The sequence below is a fragment of the Cimex lectularius genome, unplaced genomic scaffold (genome assembly GCF_000648675.2).
Source record: "Cimex lectularius strain Harlan isolate CLEC.00 unplaced genomic scaffold, Clec_2.1 scaffold34, whole genome shotgun sequence".
NCBI classification, from domain to species: domain Eukaryota; kingdom Metazoa; phylum Arthropoda; class Insecta; order Hemiptera; family Cimicidae; genus Cimex; species Cimex lectularius.
In genome coordinates, this window is record NW_019392635.1 from 107391 (window position 1) to 132728 (window position 25338).

Consider the following 25338-nt stretch of genomic DNA (forward strand, 5'->3'; position numbering starts at 1 on the left):
CTACTATACACCCTTTAAGATGTTGACAAATTCGTCACCCCTGGGTCCTGTCCGACCCATAGTATTAAAAATGATCTTTTCGTTTAAAAATCTCTTAATTCGGGTTTAAAATGTGTATCCTGTTAGGTATAAACATATAATTTACAATTGTTGCAAGTTTAAAAATCACATTTTTTGGTAAGGAAACAATAACGTCTTGCAATCAACTTGAATATACAAATTAAACATCATTAGTCTTTCCTTATAAACAAAAATAATATAATAATCTTGATTAATATTTAGAAAAGTTACATAAAAAACAATTTCGAAAATGATGAACCAATAGAATTAGATTTTGAATACAAATAAAATTTAACCAAGAAAAATCAGACTATTTGAAGATAGTGAGATGCGGTATGGTGTGACGTAGGTTTTAGAAAAACATTTTCTTTATCGTGCCAACGTTTCGATCTTTATTGAGATCATCTTCAGGGCTCAAAGTGTTTGTTTTCCGTGTAGATGTGTCATTATTGTGTGTCGTGTTGAGAGTGCCAGTGATATTCACGCAATGACACATGTACACGGAAAACAAACACTTTGAGCCCTGAGGATGATCTCAATAAAGATTGAAACGTTGGCACGATAAAGAAAATGTTTTTCTAAAACCTACGTCACACCAAACCGCATCTCACGATCTACAAATAACCATTAAGCACAGATTTAGATAGACACTAAACACCACACAAAAATCAGACTTACGAAGGGCCAATTGAGGTGGAAAATAGCTTTTCTGTTGATAATTCAGAACTTTTTCAGAACTCCAGCCATGAGCAACAAACCAAGGAGAGCTTTGGTCTCCAGAAGATAAGTCGGACCAAAGTTTGTCTATCTATTCGTGACCTGTTAGGGATAAATATATAATTTACAATTGTTTCAAGTTTAAAAATCATATTTTTTGGCAAGGAAACAATGTCTTGCAATCAACTTGAATATACAATTTTACACAGCCTTAGTCTTCTCTTATAAACAAAAATAAAATAACAATCTTGATTAATATTTAGAAAAGTTACATTAAAAAAATTAAAAGATTCGAAAATGTTGAACCAATAGAATTAGATTTTTAGTACAAATAAAATTATAACCAAGAAAAATCAGATTTGTTGAAGGGCCAATTGAAGTGGAAAATAGCTCTTCTCTTGATAAATTCAGAACTTTTTCAGATCTCCAGCCATGAGCAACAAACCAAGGAGAGCTTTGATCTCCAGATCAGCTAGACCAAAGTTTGTCTATTTATTCGTGATCTTCTAGAATTTTTTTTTTCTTCTTCGTTGGTATATTTCACGATAAGAGTATAATTTGGTCAGTGATAAATAGGGAAAACATTTTTTTCTTCATCAACAAGCCCTTTCTGGTAATACCTTTATATCCTGGCAGATGTTTAGGGTTTTTTAGGAGTTCTTGAAAACATTCTAGCGGCAAGTATATCAAGCCGTAACATTTCTTCATCTTTCACTAAAATAAAATTAATTTGGGGAGGTGACTCGGCGCTCATCACTGCCAGGTAAAGGTCCCGAGTTCGAATCCAGCGGCTCTGCATTTGAATCCAACATACTTACTAATGGGCTTTTTTGCAAAAACACTCACTAATTGAGGGTTGTCCACTTGTTGCAAACCTTCGCAAAAGAAAAAGTAATAATAGTTTCATCGCTCATTCTTAATGAGCTTTATCATAATTGGTAGAAAATTCCTCAGACATATCTAAAGGGTCTCCAAAAAGTTTTCTTCGTCCGCTACATTATCATCATTTGGCAGAATTTCGATGTCATCTCATGATTCACCGCAGGAACTGTCTGGTTCACCACCTGCCGATCTAACTCCGCTCGTATTTCTTCTATAATAAAACGGTCAGCCATGTTCACTGTAAAACAAGACAAAAACGCACGAAAACAGCCCTCTATACAGTATAAAAAGATGAAAAATTTTGTGATACATAAGGCACTCCAAGGGGGGTTAATGTGTTATTCAAAGATAAACACTGAACAAATTTGATAGTAACGTTGAATGAAATCAATCAACTCTGGTAGTTTAAAAGAGATCGAGTTCCATCTAAACTATTTTTAGTAGTACTCATATCTAAATCAATAAACTGAACAAGTGGATAGAGAGAAAAAACATTCTCACTTGGAACAACAGAAAAACATGAAAAAAATTATAATCCTCTTCACCGGCTATTGTCCATTGAACTACCATCTCCAAAATAGGCAAACTGTACAACATCATGGCTGCCAAGAAGTAGAGACATCGGACGTTCTATGACTGTAAATTCCGCTTAGCCTCAATACCGTGAAGTAATCGGAAAGAATGCCTCTCAAAAAGTATCCCAAGACCTTCAAAGATAATCACTGAACAAATTTGATAGTAATGTTGAATGGAATCAATCATCTCTGGTAGTTTCAAAGAGATCAAGTTCCATCTAAACTATTTTTAGTAGTACCCATATCTAAATCAATAAACTGAACAAGTGGATAGAGAAAAAACAACAGTGCATCCAAATTATGGAAAGGATAGTGTCAATCCGCATATCTGGTTAGCTCGCAATGGACCGGCATGTTTCAAATGTTTTTTCGTAGGTACCAGAACTTTAAAAAATCGTAATCCGGATGTGTCTATTTTTTCAAGAGTTTGCCTTGATCGGTGCTTGTTCTTTTCTGGTCTATTAGTTCAAGCTGAAAAAACTGAGCTATATTTCCGTTTGATTAAATAAAGTATCGATCGTGCTTTTTTGGCGGATTGGATAAATTGGGTCTGCCAGGGGTCTAGATCTTTTATGATTCTTATTCTTCTTATTTAATATCTTTTATTATTGTAATCCTCAAAAAAACACCAATAAATTACTAACGTGGTCCGCCGGTATTGGGCCTCTCTAGGTACGTCGGAGAGGTAGACTGGGGAAAAAGTATTGGACAAATTGTTGGGAGTAATTTAGATCAATATCGATCACCTCTGGCCCAAATAAATAAGTTTAGCTGACCGAAATTGATAGGTTTTGATTAACTTAATATACAACAAACAGAGCAACCAAAATAGATAAACAGTAGAAAAACAATTTCCATGATATAAAAGTTATCGTGTTTATTTTATAATTATAGAGTTCACCGCCGTAATTTATTAGATTTATCTTTATAATATATTATATAATATGTATATATATTATATTTTCGTTTATTAAATTTATATAAAGATCTAATTAGTTGTGCTATTTACTATTTTTATTGACTCACTAGCTAAAAAATATTTTTGTCGGTACATATCGAGTTTTGGTGGGCCGAAATTGATAAGTTTTGATTATATCTATTTTAATGGCATATCTAAATCTACTAACAACCCAAAAACCATTATCAAGATATTTATATTTATTGTTTTTCCAGTTTACAAAGTTGTCGACATTATCTCCTCTGCTCTTTAAGAGATAGAAAGTGCTTGAGTGCGTTCCTAGATGTAGCACAAGCTTTGATAGGGTGGCTTTATAAGCTTAAGCCTCCCTATCCATTCTTTATTATCTTATCCTGAAATCCTAACAGACGGCTGCTTCAGAGTGAGGTGCGGCAAAGAGTTCTCGGAAGTCAGACAGAAAGCCGGCGTCCCACAAGGGGGCGTTCTTGGTCCCATCCATTATATCATTTATACTGCTGGCCTACACTTCATTATCATCAACACCACCTACGTGGACGATACCGCAATTTTGTCCTTCAACTCGAATTCTATCCAAGCTACTTCAACATCCAAAAACACCTTGAGCTTATCGAAGACAGGTGCAAGGAGGACAAGACTGAATGAAGAAAAATATACTCAGTATAAGTTCACATTGAATAAACCTATTGCCCAACATTGAAGATCGACAAAAAAGAGATACCACCTTCCATCAAGTCAAATACTACCTAGACAGCAGACTGACGAACCCCACACATGACTTAAGAGACAACAACTCAACAGAATATTATGACAGCTAGGAAGACTTCTAGGACCAAAATCTGACTTGACCGTCAAAACTAAACTAAGACTTACTGCGACCACTTTGGACATACGGAGTGGAACTGTGGGGTTTTGCCAATCCATCCAACTTCCAGTGCATCCAATCCTTTCAATGAAAAGCCCCCAGACAAATCGCCAAAGTTCCTTAGTACGTCACTAACCTCACTATCCACAACGACCTCATCATTCTTTTGTCAGCGAACTGATCCGTCCCGGGATCCAAAACTTTCACGTCAACCATTCGATCTATCTAAACCTATTGCTCGAGCCCTCTCTACACGTTCCCATCCCGAGAACCCGCCACGTCGGCCTCGCGACCTCCTTGCCCATTAATCCCCCACACCGAGTGATAGCTTTGTCAGGTTTCTCATGGCTTGTTCTCTGTGTGCAGCGCTGCCATTAGTGCTGTCACAATTTGAAAAAAAATTGCAATCACATTGGTAATATGTACGAATGATGTATAGGGTACAAATGAAATAATGATTTAAAAAAGTTTTTCTCCAAAATTAAATAATTATATATTAAAACAATGTATTTTATATTAGATCTCGTGTTTATTTTATAATTCTTTATCCACTTATTTTATTACATTTAGCTAATTAAGTTTGTTGTATTTTTTAGCATTTTCATTTATCTTTATCTGTTACCTAAGTTATCTATCTATAATATCACCTGAAACCTTCATTTCTGAAAGTTAAGAATTTTTGGCCTAACAACAACACCATTAATATTATCTATAAAGGAAAAAGAGGTGATTTTTTTTCTATGTACTAAATTAAAATAATAATTTTTTTATATAAAGAAAAAATATTATAGGTTTTGATTACAACTATTTTAACAGAATACGTTAACAATAATCAACGAAAATCCCCCTCCTCCAAAAAATATACATATATATTTCTAGGATACAAAAGTCATCATTGTTAATTTAAATTTCTAACGTTCACTACCTCGATTTATTAGTTTTTGTTAAAGTTTTTTTTCTGTTTATTATTTTTATTAGTCCCTTTCTCTTACTTGTAATATCCCGAGGTTTGGTGGACCGAAAGTGGTAGGTCAAAACTATTTTAACAAAATATCGGGTTGTCCGGAAAATAATGCAGGATTTTAAGTTTTCATTAAAAAAAATCTATATAAAATATTCTGTTTACGTTTACAGGATTACTCATTTGTATNGGGAAATTATTTTGATTAAAGAACATTGCTTTAAAGTAACTAGTTTCTTTTTTTTTGTTTAATACCAAAATCCTGCATTATTTTCCGGACAACCCAATAGTATATACCGATACTTTTGGTTCAGGGTGGATAAGCAGACCAAAATAATCGGTAACGATCTAACTGCAGGTTCATCACCCCGTCGACCACACGGAGAAGTGTCTAAAATGATTCCACATAACCAACTAGTTCTATATTGTGAGATTTCTCCGTGTTGTCTGCGCGGTGATGAACCTGTAATTTGGGCGTTACCGATCATCTTGATCGGCCTTTCCTCGCTGTGTTGGTCCGTCAGACGCGTGTCGGCATTTCGCCATCTTCAGTGTTGCGTCCGAAACGCGTCTAACGGACCAAAGCAGCTAGGAAGACCAAAATGAAACGAACAACTTACAACACGTTCTATAGTTCTCGCAATGTTGAAAACAACCATGAAGTTCCATAAAAGTCCAAAATAATAACTTCTCCGTATTATTATTGTTATTTTCCCCTTTCTTGTAATATTTACCAAGATTGTAAAAGATAGGCAGTTTTAAAATAAGCAAAATATTTTGGAATAAGTCGAGTTCATTGCCAGTACTGTTAGGTTCCTTGAACCTAATAGTTTTGGCCTTGTTAAAAATACATATAAAATATAAAGTGTTTAAATGATTTTTATGTCGATAATTTTTGCCTGGGTTTTTGCCCCTTTGCCTTAACGGTCCTTTTCGACTGTTTTTTTCCGTACGGCCCCTCCTCCGTCTTGAGCTAGTGATGTATTTAATTGGCGTGGGTATATAGTGCCGTTATGTAAGATTTTCGACACCGCCCGTTCTTTTTACCAATGTTTGTCTATTCGTAAAAAAAATTTATTTTTTCCTGAGGAGAGGTCGTCGGTCACTTTCCAGTAAGAAAACCCGGAAATTGAAATAGGTTGCACATTTCAAAAAAAAAAAAATTCTCTTACGAAATAAGAGCGTTCAACTATAACTTGGCTATAATCAAATCGAAATCCGTCCTTATTCTCAATTTCAATTCACAAGATAAAATGTCTTTCAGTTAAATGTTACTTGATTATGATCAAATAGGAATCCGACAGGGGGAAAGCAGCAGGTTAAACTGTTTTTATTTGCACTTTCACCCGGGTGAAATCATTATTAGAAACACGGTCTTCGGATCTATTCAAACGGTGAAGCCCAGAACAACACATTCCAGTGCAAGGTTGCAAAGCTTTTAAACTTCCTGACAAAAGAATTCAAAAGCGCTACAATGAGCCCATTGATAATTGCATCCGATCGATTTAGCAGCTGTCATTTTATGCCCTTTTAACATCCTTTTTTACCTTTTCTGTTTAAAAATACCGGATCTTAAAAACCTACAAAACCGTCCGGGCAAATGTTATTGAAGTTCAGTGTTCTTCAATCAAGTGAAAGACATACATTTTAAATTTGAGTCCCCTTCTTACCCAACAATTTGCTAAAATTAGCTAATCCCATGAATTTAGTGTTTCTTTGGTTCCTTGTATACTGATTTTTTTGGCGCAAATTTACAATCTCCATCTTGGAACCTTCTATCCCCAACCTGGCTCATCACCCCACAATTTCATCTTGTATTGATTATTATATTAGCCTTTGCCGATTATTATATTAGTAGCCAAACATAAAAATTTCATTATCCGGTTTGTAATTTAATTCTTTCTTGTCGAAAGTTGCTTTAGAGCTATGCCGACTTCTGCAATTTTTGTTAAGGTTAACCGGAAATCCCGTGAATTTACGGTGGGCGCAGTGTTATTCCTGCTGTTCTTGCCCGTGTATTGGCAACACTTATTTATTTAGGGCCAATCTAAACTCGAGGGATATCCCGGTAACCGTTTAAATTTTGTCTTGCTCTAAGATATCATTAGGACATAAAGCGTTTCAACCGTTGTACATCCCTATGGTTACCTATCATCCTGGCCTGCCTGTCCTCGCTAATTTTTGCGCCAACGATATCAGGATGATAGGTAACTATCAAAAAATACGTTTATCATCCCGCAGACCACAGGAGGAAATGTCACAATTTAACAAGAGAAATTGTTCGAGTTAATCGGCTTTGAAGAATATGGTAATCGCAAATATCAGACTTATCTTATTGCCTGGTGCGCTATGCTTGCAAATTACGATATCGTTAGTACTTCCTTCGTTTGTTCTAATTACGGAAACGTTAAAAAGATTTCTCTTGGGATATCGCGGTGTGTGGCTATCGAAGTGAGAGGACGGAATTGATTTCAAGGGCACAGGATTTTTTTCCCTCTCTGGATTAAAACGTCCGATCAGTAAAACTCGTTTTTGCCGGAGGATGTCATAAAATAAAACCCCAAGTAAATCGCAAAATGTTTTCCGAATATGTCGTTGATATCAAATAAACGTTGATCATTGACTAAAAGTGAGGACGAATTGAGCACGTTTATGAAAACGGACTTGTCTTCTGGATAAAAATCTCTCCCCCTTATGGGGACTATTTTAAGGCGCAATCAACAGTTCATGTTATTGAAATGTGAAAGGTCCGAAGAATAATAAATTTGAGGTCGAGTTTTGTACTAGGCGTAGATAATTTTCTAAACTCATTCTTGGCACGTGCTGTCCAACGGTGTCGCGATGAAAAATCGGACCTATCCACCTTATGGAAAGTACCGGTCACGTTTCAGTCCGTACCTAGATTTGTCTACAATAATTGTCTCACCAGGATTTAAGGAGCCGTTCTGGCTTGAATCACAAAGGCAGCCTTAAAAACTCACCTTGACATTTTTTTTGCGGGTAGATGAGTTGAGCAACTTGTCCGTTGTTTCATTTATGCCCAACCACTGTCCAGAAAGAACGTTCACATATTTTTTGAAAACCAGTTCTGGCATTGAGAAGATTTTTATCAAACCTAAGGCTCTTCTTGTCGTGAAGATTCAATTTTCAAAATATAACAACAACACTGTATAAGTATATTTTTTTAAAGGACGTTTGTATCCATTAACGCAAGTTTAAACAATTATTTATGATCAAATGATCTGGGCCCTGTTTCATAATAAAATATAAACTAATAGTATTATTGTAGTAGGTTGTAATTTGAACAATTTTGTTTTCGAATAAAAAGTATAAATGTACAGTAATGTACAAGAAACAAGTTATAAAGCACGTACAGGAAAAAAAATTAAAATACAAGGAATTCCGTTTACATAGAAATAGGGGCGTCGGTGGGTGCAACGGTTTAGGCGTTAACATGGCGCTCATCACTGTAAGGTAAAGGTCCCAAGTTCGAATCCAGCGGCCCTGCATTCGAACCCGACACCCTGAGAGTTTATAGACCTCTGCTATAGGTACATATCTCATAGACCTCGTAAAAAAAATAGTTTTCAAAATACCCCTCTTTATTTGTACTATTAATACAAATCTCAGTTCCAATATATTATCAAGAGAACTTGTGCTTCTACATTTCTTTTCTCGGAGGATTTACTTTTCAATAGTGATGACGAACAAATTACTGTGCGTGGTGCTCGACAGAATATTACACGATGGAAAATGTACTACAAAGATCAATTTCGACTTTGTAAGAGTTTTTGGATACAATGAACGGTTTCAAATGTCGTACAGACGGACACAGACATCTGACATAAGTCGATTCTTTGTCGGCAGGAACCACGCCAATGGTCTTAGCGTATTTGTAAACCGAAGTAAATGGTTCCAGTTTGTGAGTAGAATTAATATTTAAAACTTGATTTGATACACTCCCTCCACCTTAAATATTTCTATGCTTACTTCTATGCTTATTTTGACGAGCATTGTCAACTTATCGCTAAATACCTAGAATGGTGTTTGTTTTTGTTTTTTTCTCCTATCATTGACAGGACACAAGTTGCGCAAACTGACTAATGCTACCTGTAATAGCCTGAAACAACAAATGTATTCGATTCCCACTTTCCCTCTAGAACCGAACAGCTGACTTGTATTTTGTAGTTTTTTTGTTTGTAATATCGCTTGTAGTATTAACGAGGACTTCTCCATTATGAAACACAGAGTATTGGTACTTATACTTTGCATTTCGTGTTCTTATATATTTTAACTAATTCTATTAGCAGCATTATGAAATAGGCCCCAGAAACGACCAAACTGCAAATTATTTATGACAATACATATTCCAAGTTTATAAAGCAAAGTTGAACTTCTCGAATATGCTTGATATGAATGGCTTAAGATTTATTTCTTAAATATACACAGGCAAGAACAATTGTTGCCTTTTTATACATATTTTAACAAATGATATGAGGGTTAACTAAAAACAAATAAATAAATTTAGAAAACTAAAATGATGTAATACAGAGAAATAAATAAAATTCTTGCATTTATTCCTGGTCAAGATTTCCTTTGTTTTAAATTCTACCAAAAGTTTTATCAAATATTATCCAATACTTACTATTTTCAGTATTAAATTGGTAATGTCGAAAATGAAATTTTCCTTCCGGTCGCTTATATTTTATGATATTTATAAAATTGCCACTCGTCAAATGGCTGGCATGCTTGCATGCAACTTCAGCTTAAACAATCATATTATATTATCCTAATAATATTCATTTAATTTTTGATATCCACCGTGAGGAAAGTTGTGCACGAACCTTGAAACGAACACAGATTCCAAAAATAGCCCTTAGTGCCATTTAAATCGAAACTTGTTAAAATTGTCAATGGTTTTAAAACGTTTCTAACATTAAAAAATATTCAACATATTTTCTTGTTTTACTGCGTATAACTATACCGTCTAGCTATTTTTACACTTTTTGTTTCGGTAATTACTTCTGATAGAACTTCCTATTATTGCGATTAAAAACCTACTTAATTAGTCATTAATGAACGTTTATGACGTCCAGGTTGAACTATCGTATAGAGAATATAAGAAAAAACAAAGTTTGTATGTTACTGTTATTAGTTTGACGTTTTATCAAATTTAGATTTGATCAATCTTTCTCCTTTTATTTATTTATTTATGTTTTATTTTTTTTAATGTGTGATGTTTAGTGACCGTTAGTTGAATGATTATTTAGACATCGTGAGATGCGGTCTGATGTTACGTAGGTATGTGACGTTTCAATCTTTCTTGAGATCATCTTCAGTGCTCAGTGTTTGTTTTCTGCGTAGATGTGTCATTCTTGCCCCACTCTGGGCACTCTCAACACGACACACAAGAATGACACATCTATACAGAAAACAAACACTTTGAGCCCTAAAGATGATCTCAATAAAGATCGAAAACAGCACATTCTCCAAAAATCATCTCTTGTAGAATGCAATGAACCTTAGGTCACAATGAATTCCCTTGGTGAATGTTCTGTAATGTTAAAATAATTATAGAAGTTATATCTCTTAATTTACTAATCCCAAAGATCTTCAAAATGATCATTCAAATGTACAGTTTAATGTTGAAGAAAGATGTGCCACATTTCTAAAACAATAACTCTTTATGTGTGGTGTTTAGTGACCGTTAGTCAATGATTATTTGGAGATCGTGAGATGCGGTCTGGTGTGACGTAGGTTTTAGAAAAACATTTTCTTTATTGTGCCAACGTTTCGATCTTTATTGAGATCATCTTCAGGGCTCCAAGTGTTTGTTTTCTGTGCAGATGTGTCATTCATGTGTGTCGTGTTGAGAGTGCCCAGAGTGGGGCAAGAATGACACCTCTACCCAGAAAACAAACACTTTGAGCCCTGAAGATGATCTCAATAAAGATCGAAACGTTGGCACGATAAAGAAAATGTTTTTTTAAAACCTACGTCACACCAGACTGCAACTCACGATCTCCAAATATTTATTCTTTTTTAATTTATTCATTTTTAAAGGCCTTTACCATAATCAAGATAAGCTTCGGGAGATAATTGTTAAGGATAATATCGAAGCCGGAATTCTGTTGAATATTCTTAAGTTATTACATTGCACCAAGGGAAAACAACCTTCAGTGGGAAACTTCACGTAACTGAATATTTCGAGAAGATACAGAGTACTCAGTGAATTAAGCAAATTATGGGGGAAGATTTTGAAATGGGTCACAGAAGTTAAGATTTATTTTTCGTTTTGTGTATCATGCGAGATCCAACGTACCACCTTTTAAAAATGCATCTTCAACCTCTTTCACATAAAGTTAGAATATGACTACATTATTAATTATTGCGTGGAACTGGAGAACAAAGGAACAATTAATACCCGGCTCCCTTCCATTCCCAGAAAATTTTACTATTAACTAATAACTCGCCGTTTCAAACATTACGGGAATTGCTAGAAATTACACATTAGATTTTTTTCACATATGCGTTTTCATAATAAGAAATAATACCTAAAATAATGGAGTCTATACTAACTAAAATCCACTTCGTTAATAATTGGGCACCTTTGTTTAGGAAGTTTCAAAAATTTGTTGAAGCAGAAAAAGAAATATTGTTTTTTGGAAGAACACATTACAAAGCATATCTCACGACATGACTCATTCTTGTGTAAAATGGGTTACATAAAACTCGTAGGATAAAGAGTGTGATAAAGGAATACTTATTTCCTTTGAATAGTTTGACCTTTATTCAAAAAAATCTACACAGATTTCTATTTGCTATTTGCACAGTTTTGCACTCCAACTCCCATCGTCTATTTTTATTCTATGACGAATTTAAACTGCTGTGCCTCGTCTTTTAGAAGTTTAAAAATTTTGATAGAAACCTGTTAAAACCTGTTGGATTTTCTATATCTTTTAAATTTCATGGAAGAAGAAACTTGATACTGTATCATCTTAACTAGACGCTTTAAGCTATCGAGTTATTCTATTTTCCCACCGACAATTTAAAATTTAAAAAAAAATCAGTGGGAGAAAAGAAATGAAAATGAGTAATATTTGTATTTATACATTCTTCTACCACTATTACGCCTTCTCGTCGAGCAGTCCTCCTTTATACGTTTATATTAAATTATATTTATTTACCTTGTAATTTGACAGAAGATTAGAATTCTTTCATAATTGATTGATCAATTAGTATCAGGAATTGTACAAAACTTTCATTATTTATGTGTTTAACATCGCACAGGCGTCGGTGCCCGCAACGGTTTAGGCGTTGACATGGTGCTCATCACTGTAAGGTAAAGGTCCCGGGTTCGAATCCAGCGCCCTGCATTCGAACCCGATATACAATATACTTACAATTTTTTTTCTGAAAAAATCGGCACCTCAAGCGTTCATATAATCTCGTAGTTGAAATAACCTCTATAAAAAAACAACATTTTTACCTCTTTTAACAAGAAAAGTGGTAACAAGTAAATAACAAAACGCGAACCATATAAAAAAATATATATATAATTAGTAAAATATTAGTACAAATCAATATGCAAATTACAGTTTGCAATTGTTTCTAAGCGCTTGGTAAGGAAAATTCACCGACCTAATAAAATAAACACAATATCACAACTCAAATCATTTAATGCTGTGTTGTTTCAAACTCTCCAAAATATTTACAACTATAGGTTTTCTTTTGGCAGAATGAGGGTCTGGGTAACCTATGAGTCATTCTGGTAATCTAGGCCACGAAAATTTTCTTTTCGCTATAAGTACACGATATTTTAAAGTACATACATTACTAGAGATTGAAAATAGTATTTGTGAAAGTTTTTTTATGTAATACAAATGTTAAACGTAGATATTTTAATAAATGAGGCGCTTATCTTTTATACATTTTTTAAACTATACACGCGGTGCAGATTTTATTGACTGTTTATTTGGACTATAAAAATCAGCTATTTTAATCTTTTTTTAATTGTTTTTCCCTTTCCGTAATAGGTTTTGAAGATTGACCTCACGGATTTTACACCATTTCCGAATAGTTATGGCTGGTTGCAAGCCATGATGCCATTTGGCAATGATCGATGACATATACTGATGATGGATCCCATTGGGGTGGAACGATCGAGAGAACTCTTTTTCCAAAATAAATACTTGCGTGCAATGTCTTCCGTCTTTATTGACTTTTTGTTCCTTTACGCAAACAGTTCCAAGCGCGTTGATATTCTCCTTTTTTATTACCAGAGTTTTGACTGGCAAATGCGTTCTCGTGGAGATGAATTTGTGCATACATAAGTACAATTATTTACATATTTCAGAAAACATCGAACCGTCGTTTTTGTAACAATAGTTGTAAATGTTACGTGAAATTCTGTAGTTTTTACCTTTGAAGGCAAAGTTAAACTTCCCCTTAAAAGACAACTAACATAAAGGTGTGAAAATCAATTATCTTTTCCTTGTTTCAAACAATCGAGTACAGACCACTTCCCGTTTTTTCTACTTTCAAAAAGTTGTAGGTGGGAAAATGTATTAATATTTAGCCGGAATTGAATTTACATCCGTTCTCGCGTCCTCAGCATAAAATGGAAAGGCGATTTTTTCCTATTTAAATTCATTTATGAAATACAGCCCGGGTGGCCTTCATCGTGCTCTCGTGTGATACCTTTATCCCGTGATATCTAATACTGAATCACATGATGATTCAGATTAATTTTTTATTATTATAATTGTTATTGTAATATGTGAGTGTGCTAGCGTTTGTCGGGATTTTGCTGGAACTGTTGGTGTTTATGTCGGAACGGTTTACCAATAAAATGATAAATCAGACGAGATTGTACTATTTTTATATCATTTTGTAAACAATCTATATTTATTATATAAATATTGTTTCATAAAGAGAATCTTCTCAGTAAAGTGAGGATAAATCGTTACTTGGCATCATTAACAAATCAAAATTGCGTAAAAGTATATTTAGTACTGCATTTGCTTATAATATCAAAATTATGAATATAAACAATTAATTTGAAAAACTATTTTTAATTTCTTATAGAAAAGATGAGTAATAATAAATAAATCCATTATATTTCGTGGTCCGATTGACCAAATAACTTCTTTCAATTAATTAACCTTTATGTAAGGTATTGGTTGAAATGAAAAAGTTAGTATCAAGAGCGGGATTCGAACCCACGGCCTTCGGCTAAATGCGCCACTGCTCTACCACTTGAGCTATCGTGACTTCGATCGAAGTGTATCTTCATTAAAGCTCTCCGTGGTCATTTCATTTGTCGCCGAGAATCAAATCCTGATTTACACGAAATTTGAAAAATGGCAAAAAGGAGAGAAAGTTCGAAAGATAGGTTGAGATGGTAATCCGAGTGGATCGAAGTCACAATAGCTCAAGTGGTTAGACCACCGGTGTATTTAGCCGAAGGCCGTGGGTTCGAATCCCGCTCGTGACACTAACTTTTTCATTTCAACCAATACCTTACATAAAGATTAATTAATAATAAATAAAATTCATTGCATTTGCTGCACAAAAAACTAGAAAAAGTCATACATTTTATTATTAATGTACAGCTTTCCTCAAATACATAGAGGTTACTTAAGTTACAAGTTGGTACTGATAAATTTATACATTTGGTTGAATTTTTTTAACAAGAAGAACAAATTAATCACTGACGAGCAGTGAGGATATAAATCAATAACTACTTAACAGAAATATTGCAAGACTAACGTTTATTATATTTAACGTATCTATATTTGATGGAAGATTATTTCTAGAGAATGATTACCAGTTTCAAATTTTTAAGGGTAGTTGTACAATCTTTTCTCCATCTCCGAAGAAGATGTCTTTGAGAGGTTCTTTTTCAATTAAAGCACCCCGCTTGTAACAATTATTGTAATTTAACAATTATTAAAATTAAAAATAATAATGTGTCAAACGTTCTTCAAACTACTTCAAAAATACGATATGGGATCTCTTCGACGTGAGATCTGGCTGAAATCCACAAGCATATATTTATTATTTGCATAACGTTGGTTTAATATACTGTTTCACGATTTCATTTCACATCTACCCGGACATACGTATTTTTATTTACTTTTTTTTTTTTAATAAGTTGTCTTGTTTGTTTCCAATGGATAAGATCGAGATCAAAATGAAAGGAATCTATCGGATAGTTGTATTTTTTGGATTTTTATAGCGTACGCTTACATTATATACATTCTTACATTCAGCGACCTTAGAAAATCTCGGTGGAAAATGAGGAAATGGTCGAGTCGATGTACATTTAGAGGCGACCGTTTCATAACACTTATAGTACTGCGGAACAGTAATTTAAGGAAACCGAGGTTTACTGTCAATTGTAAACGGTCCTTTATGTACAGGAGTGCTTTATAAAACGGTCTGAAGACGGCTGCGTAAGTGGGGCGTCATCAGGTCCTTTACTCCTCGAAAGCCATCGAGCAAATTTTGTTACAAATCAACATTTCTTTAGGATTGAAGGATGTTCCATTCATAAATTTAATAAATTGTTTTGAGAAGTTTGTCAAAGCCAAGGTGTAGATTTGAGAAGCACTCTAGCATTTTTCACAGCATTTAAAAAAATCAGTGAGTTATATGGTATGGTATACTATTCACTTCAATCAAACCCAACAGATTACTAAACATTTCTTGATGATTGTGAACACTGAATTCTTATTGAACCTGCTGTAATCCTTTTGCTCCATTTATTAAAGGCAACTTTGTGATTATGTTGCAATACTGGAAGGAAATTGGAATTATGACTTTTGATAGTTACCTATCATCTTGGTTTGCCTATCTTCCTGATTTGTGTAGGTTCAGACGCGTTTGGCCATCTTTAGTGTTTGAATTCAGTTCAGCGTGAAGATAGCGAAATGGCGAAGCGCGTCTGAACAAACAAGAATCAGCGAGAATTGACAGACCAATGATAGGTCACTATCTACAAATTGGTTTATGACCCCGCAGTTCATAATAAAATTTTAGCTAGCGCGTTTTCCCATGAATTGTATATAGAATTGTAAAGTAAGTCGTATGGAAGTTGATTTGCCTCAGCTGCATGTTGAACCGCTTTTAGGCGTCGTTCGCAGCCTCCACGGTAGTAGAAAAGCTACGAAATGTCCCTTTCCACAATGGGATGGCATTTGACAAAAATAAATTTATTATACCTTGCTATTCCATGAATAAGAGCGTGTGGACCAGCGCCAAAGATGCGTATACGCGCCATTAACAGCCTAGGCCGTAACCATCACTAAATTTCAATTTAGCGTACGATTTTCGCGTGTTTCGGTGAATTTCAAACCATATAATTGACCTTATTTGACTTGAAATTTCCAGTCAAACTTCACTTATAGAATATACGCCATTTGTCAAAAAATCTCTTCTAATGTAAAATGAGTAAAAGGAGAAATTACGTTAGTATGAATTAAAGTCGTTAAAAGAAATATTTGCCCCAATGCCCTTTTTCATTTTAAAGGCTAGGAGGAGTGCCAGTTAATTTGTAGACGACACAATCAGTTCCACATCACAATTCCTTTCTTTTTAAAGAATCTCCCTCTTCCCAAAATACTCGCACTACATGTATGACGAAATTTCTTAAACTACTATTTCACCAGTATTGATTAAACAATTTTTTCAACAATTTCTGTGTAATATTTACCCCTATTTTTAAATTGAAGTTTAGATTTTCTGGCTTTTTTATACACATTGTACAGTTCGAATTATACATTATTGTAATGTTATCAAATCACCATCATTCAATAAATATAACACATAATAGATACCACACTTTTACAACAAAGAAAGAAACACAACATATTGAACTTAAAGTTTTATATGGTTATTCATGTGCCGGTATGAATGTAACTTTTTTAACTGTCAGATGTGAAAAATTGAACACTAAATTATATAAAAACACTTAATACAAGTAAAGCAATTAACTAAAATATTAGTGAACTCATACCTATATTATTGCCAAGCATGGCAGGCATAGACTTTTCAACATCTATGATGATTATGAGATCAAGCAGCTGAAACTTGGAAAGCGCTCTATGTCCTAGATACAGGATTTGAAACTGACAATGTGGAACACTGGGCAACAAAATTAAAAATATCCCCTTTTACTTTTAGATTACAGAGCATACACATGCAATTTCTAGTCTTCCTTCCATGTCGCAGAATTTAAAAACACTTCTTCGCACCTAAGTTTAAGTAACCATCGTAGAGCAGGGAGTTTCAGAGAACTAGTTTCTTGAACATTTAAGTTAAACATTGCCTTGGAATGGTGTAGGTCCTTTATTAAGAGGACTGCATACAATATTCCCAACTCTCATGATGTTTGTCACCTAACTTACTCAAAAGTTTCGTGGTATGTTGGGCTCAAAGGAAAAAGGTAAAATTACAACCAGAATTAAAAGCTGATGAATTCCAATGACAAAGCCAAGAGTAAGTAGATTTTATAATCTCGAGAGCAGTAATTTTAATAATGCGACAAACAGTGCCTTTAAATACCTTGAGAATAATTGAGAAGTGCAAGTGTAAAAAGAAATATCTTATCTATGCTGACTCAATAAATAACATATAGTTTGATGTGGTCAGGCAGTGAGGAAAATTTAATAAAACAAATGTTGAACGCTTTCGATCTCATCATAATGCTGATTAAATGTGATAAATGTTGTCAATAAATGTGGTACCGTTGTTTAGGTTTTATTTTATTTTGATGCAGATAATGTAAATCTTATAGAGAGGAAAACTTGACAAATCGCATCCCTGCATTTGATTGACACTAGTCAGAAAACAAAAATAATACATTTTCCCAAAAGGAAAAATGAACTATCTTTTATAGATTTTATCAGCATAAAAATTCATTATATGTGAGGCTTAATTTTAATTGTGAGATTTCTCCTTCAGGTTTGCAGGAGTTATGAATCTGTTTTTTAATTGTTTAATTTGAGGTTAATGTGCAAAGAAATTCCCATGCTTATCGTTTTAATCAACAAGCTTTGCCAATCATATTTTTATTATTTCAAACTTTATGATGGGGTTTGATCTGTGAGTTGGTGAACTTGTGTTGAACCGGGTCACATACTGGGTCTGTCTGCCGCCCCACGAATGGAGACAGACCTAGGGCCCTGTGCTGGTTCAACATGCAACTTTATAGATTTATGAATTTTATAAACATTATTTTTGTTTAAGAGATTTTGTGTCCCACTTTTAGGTCGCAGTGGAAGAAAGAGAGAATGTCTGAGGAGGGGTTTCCCCTTCTTTATATTTCTTTTTATAGTGTCTCACGAGTAATCTTGATCACGGTATGGTCTTGATGAAAAAGCAAATTCAGCAGTTACTGCCAAGCTTTCTCAATAATCTTAAATAGGGATGGTTAGACATAATGACATGACATAATTAAGATTTTAGTAGACACTTTCAAATTTCTTTGAACACCGACTCTGTCATAAAAGTACTTGTTACAGTTACAATGTTGGGACTGAGTCGGTGTTCAAAGAAATTTGAAATCTTATATTAAAAACTTAATTATGTCACACCATTATGTCTAACCATCCCTATTTAAGAATGTTGTGAAAGGTTGGCAGTAACATTTGAATTTGCTTTTTTATTGAGACCATACCAAAATCCAGATTATTCGTAGAAAAAAAAAAAAAAGTGGTCGATAGAACTTTTGTAATGTCTGACCATCCTTTAATTCCCATGGAAACCTTGGAATCCAACCAATTGTTTGGTATTTTCCCATTGATTTGATCTATAATACAAAAGATTTAATGACTACTCTCATGTATTTATTTGATCACAGTGCTGATATTGAATTGAGTAAAACGCTTGTAAATTAGCTATGTTTTTGACATCATTATAAATTATTTCCCCTTTTGAAACAAATTGACAGAGCAGTATTATCTTGAAATACATTTCATCAGCTGTCCGAATACTAATTATTCAGAACAATGTGCAGTTATAATTAATGGTTCCAGCTTAGAAATTTAATATGCTCTGTAAATTCCCTTAACAAAGAGTATCATCCAATTTCACAAAAAATCTATCGCGTATAATTTAAAATCCTTTTTCAGACTAGTATTGGGTTGTCCGGAAAATAATGCAGGATTTTGGTATTAAACAAAAAAAAAGAAACTAGTTACTTTAAAGCAATGTTCTTTAATCAAAATAATTTCCCATACTCTCAATACATTTCTCCCAACGTGTTGGTAACTTATTAATTCCGTCTGAGTAGAATTCAGAATTTTTAGAATTGATAAAGTCAATAAATGCATTTTCCAGTTCCGTTTGATTTTTGAATATTATGTGTTCTAAGTAGTGGTCCAGGTGTCTAAAAAAATGGTAGTCAGTAGGCGAGAGGTCCGGAGAGTAGGGTGGGTGAGGCAAAGTTTCATAGCCAAGCTCCAATAATTTTTGTGACGTTACACGTGACACATGTGGTCGAGCGTTGTCATGCAACAAAATGGGCCCTTTCCGATTGACCAAAGAGGGCTTCATTACTGCCAATTTCTGATGCATGGTATTAATTTGGTTACAGTATGATTCAGCATTGATGGTTTCGCCAGGATTTAAGAAGCTGTAGTGTATTAAACCAAATGAAGCCCACCATACCGTAACCATTACCTTTTTTTGATGAGTTGGGGGCTTTGGAAAATGTATTGGAGCTTCTCCTTTGTCGAGCCACTGTCCAGAACGTCTAGTGTTATCGTAGAGAATCCACTTTTCGTCACATGTAACAATTCTGGCCAGAAATGGGTCATTTTTGTTTCGACAAAGAAGTGATGCACAAACATCAAAGCGCTGATTTTTTTGGCGATCGTTTAATGAGTGTGGAACCCAATTTTCGAGTTTTTTCACTTTTCCAATCGCCTTGAGGTGGTCAGCGACGGTCGTTTTACTGACTTTGAGTTGCTCTGCACCCACCACTGATCGCAGAACATCATCATTAAGAGAGGAAGGCCTTCCACGACCTTCTTCATCTTCAAGGCTGAAATCTCCCTCCCGAAATTTTTTAAACCACCTTTGCACAGTGCACTCATTAACACAACCCTCGCCCCAGACTTGGTTAATGTTTCTAGCCGTTTGGGCTCCGCTTCGGCCGAGTTTAAACTCGTAAAAGAAAATCGTACGAAATTCTCGCTTTGACATTATAAGGATGACTGAATTATTTCCAAGTAGCGGAATGCTACAGAGGTAAACAAACAATATCATTTGGAAGAGGATTAATAAGTGTTGACATTCATACAAATGAGTAATCCTGTAAACGTAAACAGAATATTTTATATAGATTTTTTTTAATGAAAACTTAAAATCCTGCATTATTTTCCGGACAACCCAATATTATCATCAAATTAAAAATTGATAGCCTAAATTCTTAAAATTAGACTAATCCTGCTTTAGTATTTTAAATAAAATTTCATACTCGGTACAGTAATATTCCGTAAAATATAATTCACTTCTCAATTTAAAAAAACTTGGCTAAATATGAAAGGAAAATTACTTCAAGCCAAAAGCAGAAGATATGCAGCTTCAAGGTTGATGATAATGGTTTATGCGTTATTCATCAACATCTAGGTATAATTAGTCAAATAATAGTTCATTAGGCGATGTTTGCAAATTGTACCTACCTTTTGAAGAAATCTGCTTTTTTGCAAGCAATTTAGACTGCATTCTTGCTTTAGGATAATATTCTTCAATAATAACTTGTTTATTACAAGTACAATTGCTAAAGTAATCAATTTGCATAAATTTAAACGACAATTGTATGGGAAATGCCTGGCTGATGAGTTAGTTATATAATAAACGTGCAGTTACAAAACTGTAATAATTAATTATTTACATATAATTTAATATATAATAATAGTAATTATAATTATATATAAATATTAATATTAATTTATGAGAATAATTATAAAACAACTTGTTTGTCTAAAATTACATTTGCAAGAGAATATTTTAAATAAACAAGCAAAGACATGTTTTAATTTTAATCTACATATTTCGTATAAATGTATATGAAAGCTTTTTTCCTATATTGACAAAATATTTATCTGACATAATCCTTTCCAATTTACAAGGTATGTTCCACCTTAGACCTGTTCATTTTTATATAATCAACCCTGAACTTTCTATTTTATTTAAAGGTTACATATTTATTTAGTTACTAGTTACTATTACAGGGATATTAAATCTCAGTATCACACACAAGATCAATTCTCTGATAGCACAAACATAAAAGTTTTATAAATTATGCATTTTTGAATGACATATTGGTTGATGAAATTTTTTTTCATCTTTTTAGATTGTGTTTGGGGCTGAATTAGCAATTCAGATACCAGAAAACCTAAGCCAGGATAATAGCACTTATCGTCTGGATTACGTCCCAAAGTATGGCCATCCTCCACCCAACACTACAATCCTGTCGAGAGACATCGGTCACGTCATCCAGTTCTCAAAAGGCCTTCCAGGCACCAAGTATGAATTTTGGCTTTACTACTCGAATACTACTCTGCACGACTGGTTAACATGGACAGCGTCCATCACAACAGGTCTGTTGCTCGTTTTTTATTTTTTAAATAGCATTTATTTAGTTTGAGTTCGACAATTTTAGATCATTTTTGTCTTACAGCTCCAGACCCACCTTCGAATCTCACTGTTACCATCAGAAATGGAAGATCTGCAGTTGTAAATTTCAGCCCTCCAGTCCTTGGCAGCTACCATTCATTTAAAATGAAGGTATTTATAACTCAATTTTATTAATAATTAAATAATTGTTGACAATTAAACAATCTTATTGTTACCTATATGGTTAATGATGATGATTAATATTAAAGAAGCACCCATAACTTTGTATAATGATTCTTGTTTATTGTAGGTTATTAGTTTAGCAGAACCAACAGTTCCAACCAGAACAATTCTGCTCAACACAACTGAACCTTACACACTCCGTGAATTAACACCTGGTGGAAGTTACCAACTTCAGCTTTTTACTGTGTTTGATCAAAAAGAAAGTGTTGCTTACACATCAAGGAACTTTACAACAAGTAATTTTAACTTATGATTTAGATGATATTATTAATTGCTTGTAAAATAAGTTTTAAATATGACATTTTTTGTCCTGTATTTGCAGAACCAAATACGCCAGGGAAGTTCATTGTCTGGTTTAGAAATGAAACGACGCTGTTAGTTTTGTGGCAGCCATCGTACCCAGCATCAATTTATACTCATTATATTGTAAGCTTGTACTTAAATGAAAGAAATATTGTCTTTGTTCTTTAATTAAACGTATAATAATGTTTTTTAGGTTCGAATTGATCCTCCTGATGCAGCGGAAAGTATGTTGTACGTTGAAAAAGAGGGTGAACCACCTGGCCCAGCCCAAGCAGCATTCAAAGCCCTTATTCCAGGTAATGTTTCTATTCGAGCTGTTTTAGTGTAAATTTTAAAACTATCTTTTACAGGACGAGCATATAATATTTCTGTTCAAACTATGAGTGAAGATGAGATTTCCACGCCTACAGTAGCTCAATACAGAACTATACCGTTGCGACCTATTAATGTTCGATTTGACAAATCAACAGTAACTTCACATAGTTTTACTGTACTGTGGGATTCACCAAATCGTCAAAGGTATACATACTCATAAAAACATCTAGTTGGTCAAAAAGTTAATAATATTTATAATGCAAGTAAGGTCTTGACTTACATTGCCTTTTACTCTTATGTTATTAAAATTTGAAATTGGCTTCATGATTATTTGTGTTATACTTTGTCTTGTATGTACGTACTATTTATTGTTCATTTGTTGTAATTAAAATTTTTATTTCAGTGAGTTTGACAAGTACCAGATTTCAATTAATCTCCGTCGTCAAGGATCAGTTCCACCGATTACAAGAAATAGAAGTGACCCAACATTCCAGACTTTTAAAGAGGGCCTGGAACCAGGACAAACGTATCATGTTTTGGTTAAAACAGTATCAGGAAAAGTTACATCGTGGCCTGTAGCAGTTAACGTCACATTAAGTATGATTTTAATAAAATAAGCGCATGTTTTGAAATTAGAGCTTTGTCTTAAGCTTTATTTTTTGGGTGTTTTGTCTTGTTAAAGAATCAAGTCTTAAGAGTTAGCGAGTGTTTTTTTTTCTTTGCTTTATGTGATTGTTTATTGTTGTGCATTTCTTTAGAACCTTTGCCTGTCGAAGATTTAAAAGCTGAAAACAGTGGTAATGGAGTAGTTGTGTTAAGTTGGAAACCCCAGAACTCGAGTACCCAAGATCAGTATAAGGTAGTGTAAATTGTTGTCGTGGAAGTGTGTATAGGTAGCATGTTTCAGAAAGTGTTTTCCCATTTATAATAGGAAAAATTGATTAGATCAAATGATCATTTTTAATTAAATTTCAGATCAGTTACACAGAAATGGGCGTCCTCAATGGAGATACAAATACAATGTATACAGAAAACACTCAGCTCATCTTGGAATCCCTTCTTCCTGGTCGGAAATATTCAATAGCAGTTCAAGCTGTTTCCAACCAGCAAGAATCACATGAGAAAATCACATATCAATCAACAAGTATGTACATCATTCGTTATTTTATTTTTTCCCATTGAAGAGATTTTTCAAAAATCAATGGTTCAAAAATAAACAAATTGGCCTGGCGATAAACCAGATAATTTTTTATGCTAATCAGAATTTTTGTGAAGTATGTAAACTGTGATTTACTGCACTATATATATTACATTATATTACATTAATAAAATTACATTATATATATATTTNTTTAATAAATAAATTAATATAATGTAATTTTTTTCAATCACAGTACATAAGTTATTATGGTTTGATTACATTCAATAAAATATTAAAACAATGTAATACATAGAAAAAAGTCCAAATATACATAAAACATATTTAATTACATTATCATGTCACTGGTTTAAGCTTAAAATTGGATTCATAAAAAATACAAGATTAACAACTTTAATCTTTTTTTCAGGGCCATCTGCTCCTGTTATTGAAGATCTTAGACCTATCGAATATGGTCTTAATATTTCATGGAAGTCCGATGTCAACTCTAGGCAAGAGAAATATGAGGTTATCTACCACAGAAATGATTCGGGTAAGAAAGAAAGACACGCATAATAAAATGACACAATATTTTTATTTATTTTTTTAATTCGGGCTGTTTAGATGGCGAACCCAAGCATTCATTTACTACAGAACCACATTTGTTGCTTACAAATCTGTATCCGGGTGCTGGATATGAAATAAAAGTATTCGCCATCAGTCACAGTTTGTACAGTGAGCCTCATGATTACTTCCAAGCAGTTTGTAAGTATTGTAATTTAATTAATATTTAACTTCATTTGAAAATTATTGTATATTTTTATTTTATTTATTTTTAAGTTCCAAAACCTCCAACAAACCTTACAATGGAAAATGTCACTAGTAACTCAGTCGTAGTGCGCTGGATGGAACCAATAGATTCTCTATTTTCCGATTTCTCGATAAGGTAATTTTTATCAGTATAAATTATTTTTTAATTTTTTTCTATTAAGAATTGCTGAAAACTAAACATTTTCTAATTCTAGTCTTTATTTAAAAAATAATGTTTACTCATTGTACACTTAGTTGAGACATCTAGATAAAAAATAATATATTTCAAACTTGATAGATACCGCACAGAAGATGATTCTAAATGGATTAAACTACCGACTGTAAGACACACAGAAGCTGAAGTTGCGGATTTGACTCCTGGTGAAAAATATACTATTCAGGTCAATACTGTTAGTTTTGGCGTTGAATCTGCAAATCCGTTAACGCTACATCATACAGTCCGTACGTATTGTAGTGTTTTAAGAAATACATATTGTCTGCAACATTGACTGAATGTTTTCCTCATTTAGGACCAAATCCTGTCACCGCAATTGCTCCACTTGTTGACTCGACCAATGTTACCCTTGAATTTCCAAGACCAGAAGGGAAGATAGAATACTACATTATAAATTGGGTGTCTGTGGATGAAAGTGATGATGATCCAAAACCAAAGTAAGGCATCTTTAAATTTAGTACCAATCCTAATTCCGTTTCACTTTTTTTTTAATTTGCAGGACAAGGAATATGACTGGTTTTGGCTCTGAAGGTGGTACCGTCCGTGCACTTGTCGAAGACTTAATGCCTGGTATAAAATACCAGTTTGATATTCACACAGTTTCGTACAATCTTCACAGCGACATCACCACATTAACTGCTAGGACAAGTTAGTTTGCATCCCTCCACGTA

General features: G+C 33.7%; 1 protein-coding gene across 3 annotated transcripts in view; it reads left to right on the forward strand.

Moving 5' to 3' along the window:
* The window catches only part of LOC106661798 (tyrosine-protein phosphatase 10D), a 45881-nt gene that overhangs the window by 9679 nt on the left and 10864 nt on the right, over positions 1-25338 (forward strand). For all 3 annotated transcript variants that reach the window (XR_001339782.2, XM_014385443.2, XM_014385442.2), the window contains exons 2-16: positions 21361-21607; positions 21688-21794; positions 21934-22102; positions 22189-22292; positions 22363-22465; positions 22520-22688; positions 22888-23081; positions 23243-23343; positions 23460-23628; positions 24053-24175; positions 24247-24387; positions 24463-24568; positions 24731-24894; positions 24963-25104; positions 25167-25315. Coding sequence is in view for 2 of the 3 variants with exons in the window: in XM_014385443.2 (XP_014240929.1) it covers positions 21361-21607; positions 21688-21794; positions 21934-22102; positions 22189-22292; positions 22363-22465; positions 22520-22688; positions 22888-23081; positions 23243-23343; positions 23460-23628; positions 24053-24175; positions 24247-24387; positions 24463-24568; positions 24731-24894; positions 24963-25104; positions 25167-25315 (2188 nt within the window). In the remaining variant the exon portion in view is untranslated. The remainder of the gene's footprint in view (positions 1-21360; positions 21608-21687; positions 21795-21933; positions 22103-22188; positions 22293-22362; positions 22466-22519; positions 22689-22887; positions 23082-23242; positions 23344-23459; positions 23629-24052; positions 24176-24246; positions 24388-24462; positions 24569-24730; positions 24895-24962; positions 25105-25166; positions 25316-25338) is intronic.